The 19,541-nt window shown below is 40.8% G+C and overlaps 1 protein-coding gene across 1 annotated transcript in view; it reads right to left on the reverse strand.

Moving 5' to 3' along the window:
* Positions 1–8,263: 8,263 nt before the first annotated feature.
* gfra4a (GDNF family receptor alpha 4a) overlaps positions 8,264–19,541 on the reverse strand; it is a 158,876-nt gene continuing 147,598 nt past the window's right edge. Inside the window, exons 7-8 of the mRNA XM_086275170.1 lie at positions 16,329–16,498; positions 8,264–11,998 (exon numbers count right to left, since the gene is read on the reverse strand). Coding sequence (XP_086131296.1) covers positions 11,852–11,998; positions 16,329–16,498 — 317 coding nt within the window. The 3' untranslated portion in view covers positions 8,264–11,851. The remainder of the gene's footprint in view (positions 11,999–16,328; positions 16,499–19,541) is intronic.

Consider the following 19,541-nt stretch of genomic DNA (forward strand, 5'->3'; position numbering starts at 1 on the left):
AACATATCAGCTCTGTGATCCATCGGGCTTTTTAAAATAGAGCACCATCATCATTTGACTTGAAAGCAGAAGTTGAGTTACAGCGTAAAACTCCAAAAATAGGTGCATGTTCTGGAGAGCCTGGTGTGTTTAGGAACACAAGAAAAGGTAAAGAAATCTGAATTTATTTGTTTATTTTAACAAACAACCTTTGTTCTGCAGACAGTGCAGAAAATCTGGTTGTGTGCTTTTCAGGGATTCACCCTGAAAAGAAACCTCCCAAAAAGTCACACTAATGATTTCACATGGCTAGGATTTCCAGTTACAGCAGGATCATCGGACCTCACCCAACTCCAAATCACGACTTCGTCAGCTCCCAGAAGAGGGGAGTTTGGAGCTTCGAAGCAGCTAATATAAAAACCTGCAATACCCACTAAGCCTGTGGAAATGTGGTGAACGTATTCGTGCCTTTGCAAACCAAATAATCGGGGTGAAGTCTGCTTCCTATTAATAAACAATAATGTGCTCCATAAGTCATCGTGGCAAGAACTTGGTTGGAGAAACAAGCTATACCTCCAGGCATTGTTAACGACTCCAACACTTACTCAGGTGCACAAATGCATCATAATGTAGCTCTCGCTGGGACAAGACCTGGTAATAAAGTGATCACTTTACAATTAAAGGACAGATTTCAGTGCTTGAAAATACTTGAGCATGACACATAATGTGCGTGTTGCATGCTCTGTCCTATTAGTTGTAGGCAAAGGGGGCTCTGAGGTGGTAGTGCAGACTGATAATGACCTACGGGCAGTACAGCTTGACCAGTTGTTGAGGCAGAGCTGCCACTGACAGGATGATGAACCTGTATTCCAAACACACAGTAATTTAAAGATGGGAACTTTTTCACTGTTTTTCAGCCTGTAATGCAACAGGGTTTTTTTTTTTTTTTTTAGATAACGTGTAAGATGTGCATATGTGCATTTGTGTTTGTCAGCATGCATTTATTTATCAGTCCTTTCTGAAGTGGTTGGATTTGGAGCATTTTTTCCCTTCAGTTTGTTTCTTTCATGCAAGAATGTTCCGTTTTCCTGGAAAGATAACTTTAGTACACAGCTCGCGCATTCTCTCGCAAATTAAAGTGAGATATTCTTGTTTTAAAGGTTGTGTCTGTAGCGCTGTCTCAGTGGTAATCTACAGTATGCTGTATGTTCCTCCCTGCTTCTGCTTTGTGATGATGCAGAGACTCGGTCGGCTTTTAACAGCGTTTACTCACCTTTTCTCCAGATAACGAGTCCTCGTCCCTTTGCTAAATCACTGGAAATATTCCAACATTCTCCGCAAGCATCGCCAATCATTTCCAGATGAAATTACAAAGCAACACAGCACGCGCTGTGATAATAAACCTATGATACAAACGGCAGGAGTGAACCAAGCAAGGCTGAAAGAGCGAACTAAAGGCCACTGCGCCACTTTTTCATTCTTTTTCCTTTGACAGTTTGGATTTTCTCCTACTTTCTTATAAAAAATAAATACATAAAGGATAGCATAGCATCAAGTCAGACGAGCTTCTGGGATATTGATCTGATCAGTTAAGTAGCATCAGTTTCAGCTGCTTTGCTGTTAATAACATTAACCCTTTAAGACCTAGTACAGGGAGTGCAGAATTATTAGGCAAGTTGTATTTTTGAGGAATAATTTTATTATTGAACAACAACCATGTTCTCAATGAACCCAAAAAACTCATTAATATCAAAGCTGAATGTTTTTGGAAGTAGTTTTTAGTTTGTTTTTAGTTTTAGCTGTTTTAGGGGGATATCTGTGTGTGCAGGTGACTATTACTGTGCATAATTATTAGGCAACTTAACAAAAAACAAATATATACCCATTTCAATTATTTATTTTTACCAGTGAAACCAATATAACATCTCCACATTCACAAATATACATTTCTGACATTCAAAAACAAAACAAAAATAAATCAGCGACCAATATAGCCACCTTTCTTTGCAAGGACACTCAAAAGCCTGCCATCCATGGATTCTGTCAGTGTTTTGATCTGTTCACCATCAACATTGCGTGCAGCAGCAACCACAGCCTCCCAGACACTGTTCAGAGAGGTGTACTGTTTTCCCTCCTTGTAAATCTCACATTTGATGATGGACCACAGGTTCTCAATGGGGTTCAGATCAGGTGAACAAGGAGGCCATGTCATTAGTTTTTCTTCTTTTATACCCTTTCTTGCCAGCCACGCTGTGGAGTACTTGGACGCGTGTGATGGAGCATTGTCCTGCATGAAAATCATGTTTTTCTTGAAGGATGCAGACTTCTTCCTGTACCACTGCTTGAAGAAGGTGTCTTCCAGAAACTGGCAGTAGGACTGGGAGTTGAGCTTGACTCCATCCTCAACCCGAAAAGGCCCCACAAGCTCATCTTTGATGATACCAGCCCAAACCAGTACTCCACCTCCACCTTGCTGGCGTCTGAGTCGGACTGGAGCTCTCTGCCCTTTACCAATCCAGCCACGGGCCCATCCATCTGGCCCATCAAGACTCACTCTCATTTCATCAGTCCATAAAACCTTAGAAAAATCAGTCTTGAGATATTTCTTGGCCCAGTCTTGACGTTTCAGCTTGTGTGTCTTGTTCAGTGGTGGTCGTCTTTCAGCCTTTCTTACCTTGGCCATGTCTCTGAGTATTGCACACCTTGTGCTTTTGGGCACTCCAGTGATGTTGCAGCTCTGAAATATGGCCAAACTGGTGGCAAGTGGCATCTTGGCAGCTGCACGCTTGACTTTTCTCAGTTCATGGGCAGTTATTTTGCGCCTTGGTTTTTCCACATGCTTCTTGCGACCCTGTTGACTATTTTGAATGAAACGCTTGATTGTTCGATGATCACGCTTCAGAAGCTTTGCAATTTTGAGACTGCTGCATCCCTCTGCAAGATATCTCACTATTTTTGACTTTTCTGAGCCTGTCAAGTCCTTCTTTTGACCCATCTTGCCAAAGGAAAGGACGTTGCCTAATAATTATGCACACCTGATATAGGGTGTTGATGTCATTAGACCACACCCCTTCTCATTACAGAGATGCACATCACCTAATATGCTTAATTGGTAGTAGGCTTTCGAGCCTATACAGCTTGGAGTAAGACAACATGCATGAAGAGGATGATGTGGAGAAAATACTCATTTGCCTAATAATTCTGCACTCCCTCTAAAGAACCAAGGCCGCCAGAGCTCATATTATATTTTTACATGCTGTAGTGCCATTTTTGGGAGCATTTCAAATCGCTATACATCAATACAACCATTAAAGCCCATATTTTAATAATATGTATGCATTAAGTGAATAGTAATTACATAAATTGCAAAAAATGCAATAAACTACAAAAAAATTGGAAGGTCCTTAACTCATGATGAGCTACAAAATGACCTCCAGCAGGACACCGATGCTGATGTCTCCAAAATGATCAGAAACAGACTTGGTGGCTTGACAGTGAGCCCGATTGGCATTTGCCACAGCATAGAAGAATTAGGGCCCCCATGGGCCCCCTCTGCTTTTCCCAGGTGAGAGCAGGTTCACCCAGAGCTGCCTGCTACATGGTTCAGCATGGCTGGTTTGGTGACTGCTATTAGGTCCATCCATTCTCTTTCACTTGTTCAGTTCACAGTTGTGGAGGGCTGGATCCTATCCCAGCTATTGTAGCAAGACACAGACCCTGCCACAGGGACACAAGCATTCACACTCACGCTATGAGCAATTTAGAATCACCAGTTAACCTAACCCCAACAACGAGATGACTTTGGACTGTGGGAGGGAGCCCATGCAGATGTGCAAACATGGAAACTTCACACAGAAAGATCCTGGACACATGGTGGAATCGAGCCCAAGAACCATCCTGTTTTAAGGCGGTGCTAGACACTACCCGTAGGTATTGGCGTGAAGTCCTTCTCAGACCTCAGAGGAACCCAGGACCCACTGCACCAGTGTAGTCTGACACTGGTGCAGTGGGTCCTGGGTTCCTCCTGGTGCACAGCATTGCCTGGCCTCACGTGGCAAAAGTAAGCAGGCAGTAGTAACTGGAACTGCAATGAAAATCCATCATAACAGTCTTTCATGTCACTCTGCTCCATAAACTTCGACTTATTGTAACACAGATTTGTTACTGTTCCTAGTCCTGACTTGTTTTACTTGTTTAGGTGTCACGATGTGTGTCTGTGGGTTAAAAGTGTCGCTTTAGAAAGACAAAAAGTTTCCCCCACGTTCAGTTGTCAGATTGTGATCCACCCCTCCCATCTGCTGCTTCAAGTAAGACAAAAACAAATGTTGAGAATTATTATTTGTAAATACACTTTTCCCCGGGCCTGTTTTCAAATAATCACTCCTATTTTTAATGCCGCGGTTGATGTTGCCGAGCCCTCGAGGTAAGCGGCGGCAGGAGAGGCTGAGTGTCGCTGAGCTGCTGTGTTCTCACCAGCAATTATTCATCACCAGTCTTTCTCCATCTCTCCTTTATTCTTTCTCTCCCTTTAATCTCTGTGTCTGCCACTCCCTCCCTCCCTCTCACTCACTTCATGTCTCCTTTTGTTGCCATCTCTCACTCTCCTCTTTTCACTTCCTTCCTGATCTCTTTTCTTTTCTTTTTTGAGTCATGGCCCATCTTCATGTTTCTTCCTTTCCCCCCTCATGTGTTGTTCATCCACTCTTCTCATTTAACCCATTTTTAAAAATTTTTTTTGCTGTTGGCCCCCCCCCCCCCATGTCCCTTATTTTGTGTCCCTTTCCTCTTCTCATCTATTTCTGTCTTTGATCCCTCAACTTTTTCCTCTCTCCTTCTTTTCCTTTCTTCTTTCCATACTCCTCCTTTCCATTTTCTTCTCTTTCATCTCCACGTTCCCTGCATCTTTCTCCCCATTTCCCCTCCTTTCCCAGTTCCATTCGTCTCTCTCTTCTCCTCTGTCCTCTTTTTTCATTCCTCCCATATTCCCTTTCACACACAGATCCCTCGTCTCATCTTTCACATCCTTCCCCTTTTTGTTTGTCTTTCCCCTCCCTTCCTTTCTCCTTCTCTTCTCATGTCTGTCTCCCCTCCTTTTTGCTGTCCATCTTTCTTTGATTCTTTCCCTTCCTAATTATTTTCCTCCATACATCACACACTTATGTTCATCTGTCATTTCTCAACTCTTCTGCTCATATCTCCTCTTTCCCTGATTCCTGGCACCCCTCTTCGCTTTGATGCTCCTTTCTTCTTGCTTTTCTCTAATCTTTCCTTCCCTTAAATCCTTTCCTCGCTCTCTCTCTTTTTTTTATATCTCCTTTTCAGTTTCTCTCACTCTCCCCCCTCTTCCTCCCACTACCTTCCTTCCTGTCATCTCACCTTTCCATCTCTCTTTCTCTCTCTCACCTACTCTTGTTTTTAATCCCTGTCACGTCTGTTCTCCTCGTTGTTTCGGTCTTCTGTTGCCTCTCTCTTAATCCTTTTTTTTCTCGTTGTCCTCTTTTGCCGTTCCCTCTCTGATTTATTTCTATTTATTCCTTCTCTTTTCTGCCTCTTTCGCGTCCTAAATGTTCCCAGTCCCACTCACTTAATTCCTTTCTCTCTTCTATCCTCCAATGCACCTCCTTTCTGCCCCCCTATCTATTCATCTCTCACTCTGTCTCTCTTCTCCCTCCCTCCCTCTCCTTCCCTACCTCTCTCTCCTCACTACCTGCTCCGACCCTGTTCTCTCTCCGCCTGAGGAGCTCCTATACGGTGTAAACAGATGATTAGGTGCTGTCCTTTGATTCCAAATCTTTGACTAAATCCATCCTGATCATTATGACAGGCTGCACACTCTGCTCTGTAGCAGCTGGATGATAATAAAACTTTTTATCATCCAGACTTTTTCCTCTCTTTCTTTTTTCCTCCTTCACATTACAGCAATGCTGTTTATGAAACCATCCTCCCCTCTCCTCCTCCTCCTCCCTCTCCTCCTCATCATCATCTGAGTCTAATTCCGTGTAAGCAGATATTGTTTGCAGACTTTACATGCGTCTGCCCATTTTCGGGTCATCCAGACTTTATTGCTTTCATCAAACAGTCTAATGTAATTATCTCTCCTCAGCTTTGATTCGGCTGGTTTTTCAGCAGAGCTGTCAGGGACAATAACGTCTGGGGGGGGAAGAGAAAAAAAAATCCTCCCGTCGTGTTTCAAATTTGCTGAACAAAGGTTACACGGTGAGATGGAATTCTCAGAAATGCTGCATTTGTGTTTTTCTGTCACAGACGTCTTTTTTCCCTTCTTCTCGTGTGTCGTTCTGACACATTATGACAATTAGTAAATGTTTCTCAGGGAAGTTTCTTCCATCGGTCCGTCTTTAGTTTCCTTCTTTATGCTGGCTTGCCAGATTCTGGCTGATGCTGATACCCACCCCTCCACCCTCTTGTGATGTTAAAGGACTTCACTCATTAACAATCTGCAATAAATCCATCATGTGAGGAAAATCCCTGTTTGCTCATGTGCTGTAGCTCCCAAACAAAAGGCCTTTAATATGATAGCTTGTCCAAGATGTTGCCAGTATCGCAAAATGCCAGTAAAGTAATATGTCTGCAACAGTGGATGAGAGGAAGTTTCTAAGATCTGTGACGTCTGGTTGATAAAACTTGCCCTTTGTGATATGACAGGAAAACCTACACGTAACAGCAGCTACAAGCAGAAATGTGTCATCATAAAATGAGTAGAAACAACTCTGTGACCAGTGGGAAGCAGCTCACATCGATCATGGGCTTGTTTGTCTTTATGATGCTGCTTTGTCTTGTAACTAATATGCTGAAAGTGTTTGGAAGTGTCTGTGTATGCACATGCCTCAAGTAAACAAACTTTTTAATGTGGAAAAATTGCAAAATTTGAAATAAACATAGCTCTCCACCTTCAAAGCCTTCTTCCCTACAATGCCTCCACATTACTGGTTCAATAGGGTTTAAAATGGTAAGTAGCAGCCAGGTCCTGCTAATCAAAAGCACTTGATTAATTGCTTATCAGCAAGTGTGAGCACTTCTGTAAAAGAAGATGTTTTGACACATTTCTGGACTAAAGCATTCAGGTTTGCGTCAGCACAACGCTCCAATCTTCACTAGATCTTCATCCTGAGCTCAGACTGTGCAACGCTCAGAAACTGCAAAAACCCCAAACTTACATCTCAGACTCTACAGGCCTCAGTTAGCACGTTACATGTTAAAGTTCATGTTCAAGTATGGCTTATTTTTGAAATATGGCAAGGAGAAACACTCTCATCTTTAAAAAGAATCTGCCAACACCGTTTACTTCAAGTACCTCAAGTATCTCAAGTACTTCAAAAGTAGAGATGTTCGGTCAACATGCATTGCACCACATTTGGTGAAAACACAGCATATCAGCACAAACATCCTACGGTAATTTTCAACACAGTAGGAGAGGAGTAATGGTTTGGACTCGTTTTGCAGCCACAGGTCCTGAGCACCTTATAGTCACTGAGTTGACCATGTATATTAAAGTAATCAGTGACCTCAACAGAAGCAAGATTTTGACTATTTTGATATTTCATTATGGATTTTATGGTCCAGTGGCAACAAAAACAGCTTGCTGACCTCCGATTTAAGAGAATCTGTTTCTTCACTTAGCATTTAGTTTGTTTTGAGCCTATTTTGATCTCTTTAAATGTAATAATTCTACAGTTGAGTTTAAGTAGCCATAAAGTGTCACAAGTCAGTAAACACTCTTGCAGATATTTGTTTCTGAACTTCAGAAGTCAGTTTAGGACGTCGTGCAGTACTTAGCTGCCCGTTGGTGGTCAGATTTTTAGCTTTTTATCAGCCTTCACTAGCAGCAGCAGCAGCAGCAGCCACAGAACTAACAGCTCCAGTATGTGGGACAGCAGGAGGTCTGTCCCACATAGCTGTTGACCCAAAACATGGAGAACGGCGCCAATTACAGCCGCAATATGCAAAGCACAGGTGGCGCACACGTGCAGCTGGAGTCTCAATTTGGAAGGATGATGGGCTAAAGTCTTTTTCTTTAGCCAAACAGCAACTTTCAGAAGTTGTGAGGTGATTTCTAGTTATATTTGGCTACTGTCAGGCTTTTTTGTGTGTGTGGATTGCTGATTTTCCAAAAACCACAGCATCGAGTGTTTCTGTGGCTATTTCCAGCTGCAGTGTGCCTCACCTCAGCTGCCTTACAAACACATCCTTGCATTATAGCCTTAAGGTATAGAGTAGTTTAGAAGAAACACCAATTTGCTCTAGGTTTATTTACACCAGGGGTCTCATTTATTAAAGTTTCCTGATGCTCAAGTTTGGGCTCAAAGTTGTGCTTTGTAAAGTTTTCATGTCAGAATTAACTCCTTGGTGATTTTCTCTGACATATCAAAAGGAAAACTTTGGATAAAATCCTTTTTTATTTTTACTCAAGGTATGAATTTTATAGACATCATATATATGGTATTCACCATGTAGTATATACACTGTACTATAACATCTTTACAAATCACGCCCTGTGTGTGATGAAACATGGATTTTTAACTGGATGCTAAGGGGGAATACAGAGAGCTGAACTCAGATCGAGGTCAACAGTCACATCTTGTCAAGGGACCCAGAAATTTCTAGACAGGTGGAAAAAAAGTCTCTTCCCCCCTTTTACAAGAAAGTGGTCAGAATTCACCTCCATTTACAATGTCATCTTTATTTCTGGAAGTGACACATGTCACATCAGGGATTCTGCCAGCGCAGACGAACAGGGAGCAGGTTGGTCGGTCACCTCACGGCACCGCGATGCACGCTGACTGATAAAACACAGGACAAATCAAAACAGGGCGCTCAGCTGGTGACACATCATGATATGAGACAGAGGCTTTGTGCAAACCAACGGGAGCCCTCGGACTCGCTGACGTGTCGAAACGTACATAGATGAAGGTGATTTTTCTTATGCGAAAACAAAAGCGCCAGTTCACCCAAACGACAAAACAAACACACCACTTGAATGCAGAAGTGATTTCATGTGTCAGCACTGGGCACACATCTTTTTATCCTCTGCAAACTCCACAGGAATGTGTCCTTCCATCAGCAGTTAGTCGTCATTAGTTACTGTGGATAATCCCAGATTAAAACAACACCAAACAGATACATTTTCTGTTTGTTGCTCCATTTGCACCGAATTCATTAATGGGGCCTCTGCATATATAATATATAGTTATACGCCTTTTTTTTACAAAACATTTGACTAATTTGAACAATAAAAACACATTTTAATTTAACTTAATTGTTAATGTAACGTTTACTGATACTTAGTTAATCATATTCCACTAAAACAGGAACTTTTGAGTTATAGTAAATGCTTCCTCATCTTTAAGAAGTCAGTAAAAGCAGCAAATAGTTTTTTTTAACCATTAATAAATCCACTGTTGTACAGTTTGAGTACCTATATCTTTCTCTGAAACTGCTGTCGGCAACACAATGTTTAGCATATTGGGGAGAGAAATGTCTGATGACTGTGCACGAGCTTTTAAGCCTTTTCTGTTTGAGCTGACCTTTACCAGAAACTGCCTTCTAAAGTCTTTGTACCCTAACTGCTCGGCTGTAAACAACTGGCAAACATACCGACCAGCTGGTAAATGCAGTGGAGTATTTAGCTTATAAACACATTTCCCTTAATATCCCTAAATGACAATTATATGTAATTTAAATTAAAACGTCTTCCAAGGGCCAGACTATACTAGATATCATCTGCATTACATTTAAAAGTATATTTCACCCAGCACCCTCTTTTACTCTCATAGTAAACGTTTTTGAAAACATCTAGAAAAACAGAAAATGAAGACATGTTTGTAAAAGTAGAGCTATCGCAGAGCATTTATACTGGATTGAAATGGATTTTGACAGGTATCCATAATGAACCGACCAGTAAGTATTCTCTTCTAAAAGCTGCGAAAATAAAACCAAAACCGAGCATCGCATTAGTTCTGGCAGACCGCTAAGTCGAGCTCAGCTAGTAATCCTGGCTGCAGTGCCTCTGCAAGCCACTTTGCAACACACCTCCACTGCAGCTCCTCCTTTACTCCCCGCCTTCTGGCTATTCAAACCTACACACCTGAAGGGCAGGGATGTGTGCTCTCCCTGCTTTAAGCTTTCCATGTAAGTGCACATAAATGGGCTGCACTATTTTCACTAAAGCGGTCTTCTATATATCCATGTGATTTTTTGAGAGTGAGAATATTTGTGATTTGAGTGAACTGGTTCTTTAAGATAGTACAACTGTTTCCCCACACCTGTTAAAACACACTGAAATGACATGAGCATCACTTGTGTCCTCGTAGAATTCGCCCAGTAGAACGTCCTTATCTGGAGTTTCTTAGGTCCATCATTTCCTCATCGCAGCTGATTTTCATTGTGTAAAAATCAGCATTGTTTAGCAATGCAGGTGAATAAACTGTATTCTATGGCAGTACTGAAGGTTGTCCCTACACCCCACAATATATTTCTCGAGCGCCTCCTGTAGACATGTCCGCTCCACCACGCAGAGCTGTGCTTTTACAGTGCAAATTCTTCACCGTCCCACGCTGAACGTAGATTCCCTGCAGGTAGCAGGCGAGTTACTGCTTCCATCCCACAAAGACGGATGCATCCAACCATCCATTCAAATGTGCACCGACTAAAGCCAACCGTATCCCTCTTTACCAGCAAAGCATGAATGGTCCCAAACTTGTCAATACACATCTGCATTTTCTGCAACAAAGTCCACTTACTTTTGAAAAAATATAAACTTGTCTCAACCTCTTTCCACTTCACACGATTGTGGCTTTTTTAAAGTTCTATAAAAGGAACAGATCCAAGATATTTTGTAGGCCTTCACACTTAAAGCTTAATGAATGACTATATGAAGAGTCCCCTTCCAAAGTGAGGTATCCACCATTTGAAAAAACATGTACAAAGTACATTAAAGTAGGTCCTTGTTTGATGACATAATACACTTCTATCTTCTTTGAATGTTAAATTTTAAACTTAAATTTCGTATTTTAGATATATTTATATATATTTATATATTCTTTGTTTTGGAAATGAACTCTTCATACCTGAAACATGGAGCACGACAACGATCAAAGAATTTTCACTGTGATTTGACTCGATGTGCTTCCATCTAACATCCCAGGTAGCAAAACAACAGTTCGAAATTTAAAATGTGCGTTTCGAAGAAATAAAGAGCGAAGCTGAGCACACACACACACACGCACACACACACACTCCAGCTTAAATTTCGTGTAACACGTCATCACAGTTCATCTGCGAGAAAAGTCTTAACATTGAGTATTTTTCTTTTACACCAAGGAATGTTCAAGAACAAAAGAAAAGAAAAGAAATTGTGCTGTTTCATATGTATATATTTAAGAGTTTTCCTGCACTGGGTCATCAGTGTCTTTTGCTGTACACCTTCTGATCTCGCTCGTTTTCACCGTTTGGATGTTATTTTCAGATGAAGTGAAGTCTGCTTGTATGTGTGTGTGTGTTGTGTGGAAAAGTTTATGTTTGGGCAGGTGTGAAGCAGGAAATGAGTTGTGTACTTCCTCTTGAGCCCCTCCCCCCTCCCATGGCACTGTAGTGGTACACACTCAGGTGGTCTTCGCAAGTGTGTGGGCTGCACAACACATCTGCTCTCAGTCATGATTCACAAATAGAGATTAAGTGATTTTTGTGACAGAAAGGGAGAGGGGAGTAGGGTAAGACGAGGCTGACCCTTTCCCTCACCGTCACGTGACACATAGAAAATGGCTGTTTTTAGGTTGTGTTTTTTTCATCTGGTGCCCCAACCCCTCCCCCTTGGATCTTGACATTTGTCTTTGGAGGCCGGGCAAACCGAGGCCTCTTACAGACTGGAGAGCAGGAGGAACAGCAAGCCCAGGCTGAGCAGCGGCATGGAGAGGCAGACGGGCTCAGCTCCGTGGTCCAAAAGGCCCGGAGAGGGAAGAGTGGAGTCTCCGTCATCGTCCCACAATCTGTCGTTCTCATTTACCTGAAAGAAAACATGTAAATCTGTGTCTGAAACATCCATTTATGTTTAACAGAAATACAACAAAATCTGTTGAAACATATCTTCAGCGATTTTATGACCAACTATGTGGTTATAATGGCCGAATTTTCCGCATCCACAGTTGAAAAATAAGATAAGCAATGCCAAGGACATAGCCACTTATCAACATGATGCAATTTCACAGCAAGAGAAGCTTTTTTTTGGCTGCAGATGTATTCAGAGTAAACTCTTCAATCATCATCATCATTTTTTCCCCTTCATTCTCTTGATATTCTCCTTGAGCTTGTGTGGGTTCCCTCCAGCTTCCTCCCACAGTCCACAGACATGCATGTTAGGCTGATTGGTGATTCTAAATTGGCTGTGGGTGGAAATGTGAGCGTTTGTCTGTCTCTCTGCGTTAGCCCTGTGATATACTCGGCACCCGATCCACGAATACCCAGCCTTATGTCAGCACACATTAAATCCAAGCCCCACCGTGACCCTGAAACAAATAGTTCATCTTGGGGTAAAATACTATTACATTTAAATTAAACAAGTTTTAACCTTTCAACATCCATTAGTGAGCTTATAACAGATAAACTGTGTCACCAATATGTATGAAACTATGTATTAAAAAGAAATTGGATAATGAAATCACAACTTCCTGCTTGAAAATGAGCATTTAGAATTTAATCAAACAAACAAACAGGATGAAAATGCGTCAATCAAAATATTTAATTAGAAATGGGTGTTTCCCCCCCACTCCTACCTCTCGTACCTCATTTGTGAGGTACTACAGACTGGAGCTGTATTGCTTGACAGTTTAAAAACAATGTGACAGGATATTGTTTGGTCATATCTGCTGTTATGACTCTGAGGCAGCTGCCCAGAATTAATTTACAGATTCAATTAACTTTGACTGGTGTCAAGTCAGTCGTATGTTATCCAAACCTCATTTGACATTCGACTATCAGGTGACAAAACGTTTATGTTCAACAGAGTCTCTTTACCGTACTGTTAGCTCTGCTGTGGTGAAAGGATGATACAGACTGTTGAAACAATTGCATGTGGGGCACACCGTTCAGAGGACTCGGGGCAAAAAGATATCATTTGGTTTTTGGCCATTTTTCTGCAGCTTTTCCCCTGGAACTAAGTAAGTGGCCTACTTAGCTTGTCAAGTTTATTTCTATCTGTTGCCAGACTGTCAATTATGTTATCAGCATTATTTTTTTGGGTTCCCATTTGGAGCATAATGCATGGAACAAATTTCTTTTCCCTGATGTAAATTACATAATTTATAAATTTCTCCTCATTATTAAAATCTGCAATACTGTGTGCATGTTTAATGCAAAACAGGCTGTTCACATTAAAATTTATGTCCAACAGAATTCAGTAGTTGTTTGCTTTATGACTGCATGGTATGGGCTTTGTTAATGGGGTTTACAGAACCTGGTAATGGTGTGAATGAAGAAGCAGTTTCTGTATGTTCAAGCTGATGGTGTACACACAGCACGAAAAGAAAACCATCCTGGACACTCCAAAGCCAGCGACAACTCAAACCTCACAGTTATGTGATCCTTGGATGGTCGGATTTCTAGAGCTGGAAAGTCATTCTGCTGATTTTGCTGTGTTTGTGTGCTGTACAGTTGGTATGTAAAAACAACAATGGGTATCTACAGACTTTTTTAAACTCATAAGTCTTTAAAAAACATACAGTGATTCAGTCATGATATCCTTCAATTTTAAGTTTCACATATCAGGACATAATAAAAATCAGCTGGTCCTTAGCATGTTCTGAAATTGTCTGAATACAATCTAAGAAAAACAGCACAGGACATATGACACTGTTACTGTTTATTCAACAAAAACTAAACCCCAAAAATCTGCTTGAATCAGTCAAATAACTTTTTCAGTCTCCCACATGATTGCAGAGGGATTTTGGCCTAATCTTCGTTGCTACTTCCCACAATAGCACACCAAACAGGGTGAAGTCTTTGACATTGCAACATCTTTTTCTTTCTCAGCTATTCTTTTGCAGATTTGCTGCTATGCTCTGTGTCATTGTCTTGTTGCATGACCAAATTTGGACCAATGTTTAGCTACAAATTTAACTAACCTTAGCATTCAGAGGAGTTCAGGTCTTACTATACGGCTGCAAAATAAACCCAAATCACACCCACTCCACCACCGTGCTTTACTGATGGCACAAGGTGTTTTTCCTGATGTGCTGTATATACATCTCCTCTGTGGTTTCTTCAGATGCAACTTTGCAAACCTAACCTGTGCTGTGTTCATAATTTGTACTTGTTCAGTCTTTTTCTAGTTTTACTGTCACAAACTTCCACATTCAGCAGATGGCCCCGCCCCTCCCTGAGCCTGGTTCTGCCAGAGGTTTCTTCCTGTTAAAAGGGAGTTTTTCCTTCCCACTGTCGCCAAAGTGCTTGCTCATAGGGGGTCATATGATTGTTGGGTTTTTCTCTGTATCTATGAAGCGCCTTGAGGCGACTTTTGTTGTGATTTCGCGCTATATAAATAAAATTGAATTGAATTGAAAATTGAATTGGAAACATCTGACATGCTAACTGAGGGCTGTAGAGCACGAGATGAGTAGAGAATGAACAATGCTTCTCCAAGACCAATGCTGTCACTCAAATGGTTAGGGGGTGAGGGGGAAAGAGAAAATAAAGAAAGTGTAGCAAGATAGGAAAAAAAGATTAGGGAGCGGGAATAGAAAAATTCAATGACACGCTGCGTTTCTGTGGAAACACTTGGAGAGTAAAAAGTGGTGAGTGGAATTAATCAAGTGCATTTGATTAGCAGCACTGGCTGCTACTTACTCCCTTTAACTCCTATGGAAACAGTAAAGGTGTACTTAGATTTCCACGCACTGCTTTTGTATTTTTCCCTCAGTTTTTGTTAAATAATTAAGGACATTTTGTAATACTTCATGTGTTATTGTGTTTACTAAATGATGATTTTACCAGTTGATTTTTTTAGTCTTATTAACTAAAACCTTGATGTACTTTCCTTTTTTTTCACCATGGCTGACCTGTTTGTCAGGATTAATGCTTATAAATGTTTTTATCTATGTGAAAGTGAAAAATGTATCAACAAAGAATTAACAATTAACCAAATGTTTGCTTTAATCTGACATGTTCTTGCACTTTCTGAGTTTCATTTTGTTTGGGTGGCAAATTATTATTATTTTTTACTAATTCCTGAACAACATTACATTTCAAAAAATGTCTTTTTGACATATTTTAAGAACATAATTATTTACGTATAGATACTTTGATTCACATTACTTTTTGCTCACTGTGTCATCCGTAGGTTTGGTATTTTGTGCTCCAGTTTCATTTGTTTACCTTTGTTTAAATCAATTTATATCACTTACTCTCCATGTGTTCTTTTGTTTTGCTTTTTGCTTGGCTATGTGCTCAATCGATCTAATGACAACACTGCAATCAATAAAGTTAAAGAAAATGTTAAAGATGCTTTAGTTCACTCGTACCCCCTGGTTAGTCTCCGCTGAGCTGGAGAGCCCGGTCAGTGTATTGAGTCAATAATAGCTTGTCACAGGATATAAAGCACATATAATATAGAAACCACAGCATGAGCATGCTTTATCTTTTATCGGGCTCATATTTCCTGCAAAACTTCATATTTAGACATTAAAAATATCTTTACTCAGTGCCAAATACTGTTGGGGAGATTGTGGCTCAAGAGTTGCGAGTTCGCCTTGTAATCGGAAGGACAGTCTCGGTCATTGTGTCCTTGGGCAAGACACTTCACCTACCGCCTACTGGTGATGGACAGAAGGGCCGATGGCGCGATATGGCAGCCTCTGCCCCAGGGCAGCTGTGGCTACAACTGTAGCTTGCCTCCACCAGTGTGTGAATACAGACCATTTACCATTTAGCAGCCAAATTTCAGGCATATAGGGGAAAGGGGCAGTTTTTCCAGAGATTCTGGTATTTATTAAGTAAAAGCAAGCACACAAGTGAGTTTAAAAGGCAAAGAAAAGCTTCTTGAATTTTGTTCTTGATGCTTCTTGACCCATTGAGGACACCTAGAATTTAGATGCTCAAATAAAGAAGTGAATTTTCTGCACGAGATGCCATATAAACTCTCTTCTCAACTTCTCTGTGACCTGGTGCTGTGTAAATTATCCAGACTGTGTAAATCTCATCCATCTGTCGCTCCCACTAAGTTAAAACAAACAATTAAAGATATCTGTGGCTTTATGACCCGACTCTCGGAGAGGCCGTCTCCATTAGCGCGTGTGTTTGGAGAAGGCCGTACGTCATATTTTCAGTCTTCCCTCTCGTCTCACCTGAGTAGGTATCTGTGCCCGCAGAATGTTCTGCTCTGTTTCCATAGCGATGCCCGGGGCAGTGGTTGCCAAGTGTGGGCTATGGTTGTCCGTTGCTGGACTGGACACTCCAGGCTGACTGGCCCCCGTTTTCACATCCGATCCGTTTCCAAAGGCCTGAATGGCATTTTCTGGAACAAAAGAGCAGCCGCAGATACACTGACACGACTGGAAGCTTAATAGAAACATTCATGCTGAAAAATCAGGAGACTTTGATCATTTTTACATGAGTCATCACCTCAAGTGTTCTTTTGCTTTTTTCTCCTGCATAACTCTTTTGATTGTGATTGGCCACTTTACAGCTACGTACAAGAGGCCCAAAATTGCAAGGTGGTCAACTTTGCATTGTGACTCATCAGGCTTGTTGAGCTGAAGCATTAATTTCACCCTGGATTTGGCAGTTCAACACACAAAAAAGAAAGAAGAAGCAGCTACCACACACACAGGAAGGAAAACCTTAGTAGTTTAGAAAGAAACGTGTAAAATGTCCCTAAATAAGCAGTGAATGCTTCAGCCACGGTTCAGTTTTCAAATTTACACATCTTGGTTCTGTGCTGGGTCACCGGTGTAAGGAGCTACCTGTGTTATTCACACCTGGGGAATCAGTTTCAGTATGTTATTCCTCAGGCGATAAAAAAAGCAAACTTGTGCTCTGTCTGCTCTTAAACAAGACAGAAAGAAAGAGCGTGTGAGCCAAAACTCACTTTTTTATGTAAGAGACATAAACAAACTATGGAAAAATGCCTGAGATACAGATGGAGGCTTTGGTTTTAATTACGTCAATCTGTGAGGCAAGGGCTCCAGCAAGTCAGATGTAATGCAGGAACATATAACAGCAAAATGAGAACTATAATTACATTATAAAATAATAATTAATTAATTCCCTGCAAGCATGCCTGGTTGCTAAGTCTCTTAGCTACCACTTTGCTATTCTAGTGTACTGGTTTTCCTGCTGGTTTTCTCCAAAATAAAGATGTATCCATAAATCTCACAATATTCACTGTTTATTATAAGGAAATCATTGCAAAATAAATAAATAATGTGTTGCTTCTGGTTGCAGTGCAGGTTTGCAAGGCCAAAAAGTATCCACACTACACAATTATCACCTTGGTAAAGTTGTTCGTGTGAGACAGCTGACTAAAAAAGAAGGGACTGGTAGTTAGGAAGTTATGGTGTGTGTAAGTGAAACTGACAGTTAGGAACAAATTATGGTGCATGTGGAGAGAACGGTGGTTAAGTATGAGGCAAAAAATACCGTGTCTGTGAGAAGGAGTCGTATTATGTAGAAAATAGCGGGAGAAGCTGAATGTAAGGCAGATCTTGAGCAGCAGTGCATAATAAGAGTTGTGCATGTGTCTTCTAATAAGTGTAATTATCACCTTTGTTGTTCTGGGACTGGATATATAAATGATGTAAGTGCACAAAAAAGACACGTGCATGTTTTTTCTACCACACAAAGTATTTATGATAGAAACAGTGTGCAGACTACACACACAAGTCAGATCGCACACACGCTTTTTCGAGAGAGTCAGGTCTGAAAGTCTGGAACTAGAAATTTAAAACAGAATTTAACATGAAAATTAAACAAACAAGTATTCAGGGCTTGAGTTTCTTATATATATTATTTTTCTACTTGCAAACACACTTACTTATATTAATATGCTTAATTTATCCACATGGACTTCACTGCAAAGAATTTAGTGTCCACTAAATTGTATGAGGCCACTGTTGTTATCATTATTATTGGTAACTGTGACACTATAAATAGCTGAAGCCATACTTAATGCTTCCCTTGTGTGAACGGACGTACTTTTTAGCCTCTCTTTTGTAGCACTCATTTGTTTTCTCTGAATTTACACAGACTTGCACATCTTCTTTATTGTTTTCATTGCCGTGTTTTATAACTTGTGGCACAAACAATCCAAATAATAGGCAGACGGAGTCTCTACATTTATTTTGAGGCCAGAGATGGGAGTGGAAATGAGGCTTGTGCACAGAATGCATGTGCACGTGTGACCCCAAGTGTCTGGAGGACTGAAAACACCTCCTGCAGCAATGGTTGGAACCAGCTAGGAGTTATCTTAGCTTGAATGGTGCGGCTGTGTGTGTTGAATTCATTGAGAGAAAATTTGATTTACAGCATTTTTCTTTGTTGACTCAACATTTCTGCTTCATATACATTTTGAGTTTTTTGATTCTCCTTCCAAACATATACCAGCTCCAACTTTTTGGTTTCACTTAATCAGGCATCTTAAGCAATAACCCAGAGCCTTAAATCCTTCTGAGTTGTACTTAACAACGGATCTAGTCCTGGAACTAGAAGTCCTATATGCTTTGTTTAAATTCATGCCTTGTGCAATGTATAATCAAGACAGACTTTATATGTACAATGTTTGATTTTATGCACAGTGATTGATTTTAAAGTAAGGTCAAATTACACAAAATTATGCAGCAGGATTTTCATATTTTCCAGTGCTTTAATTCACTCAGTAAAAACCAAGGACATACACTCTCAGACCCTCTCAACCTGGCAGGATTCTCTCTTTAGTAAAATAAGAGCACCACACAGGGTCATGGGCGGTGGAGCGCCAACGCACACAAACCATCACAATACATGCTGAAAGTGCTCCACTGCAGTACTACTAGTGAAATGTGGAAATTAATCTCATTGTGAAATGTTAGAAATAGATGAGTGTGTTAGACGGAGGGGTTTTAATGCACAAACTGATTAGACAACATCTGTTTTTAATAAAGGACACACCTGTTGTGACTTGTATGACAATGTTATGAAAGAGCAGAGGGGTAGTTGTTGATTAGTGAGAACAAGAGGGTTCATTGATTGGCATGGGTAGTTACTGGCCCCGCACTTAACACTTGAGAGGAGAACGAAGGGCCAACGCTGTGCAAAGTTTCTCTATACGGCATAATTAAACTTGCCTCAGTCCCACTTGAGAATACACTGAAGTGCAGCGTCCTCTGCATACGGCATCGCAAGTTGGGAATGTGAAGTAATGACTAAACACAGAATAGCAGCTGAGTCATAACATCCAATCAGCACACAATGGTGAGGTTAAATAGGTTTTTATGCGTTAGCCAGCAGCAACAGTGAACAATTATGTTTAACAAAAGCACAAAAAAGAAAAGTAAAAAGGTCTTTGATGCTTTTTTTTGTCT

The sequence above is a fragment of the Aulonocara sp. 'chitande type north' Nkhata Bay genome, linkage group LG19 (assembly GCF_057382095.1).
Source record: "Aulonocara sp. 'chitande type north' Nkhata Bay isolate Kocher_YH1m ecotype deep benthic linkage group LG19, A_spYH_male_GT1.1, whole genome shotgun sequence".
NCBI classification, from domain to species: Eukaryota; Metazoa; Chordata; class Actinopteri; order Cichliformes; family Cichlidae; genus Aulonocara; species Aulonocara sp. 'chitande type north' Nkhata Bay.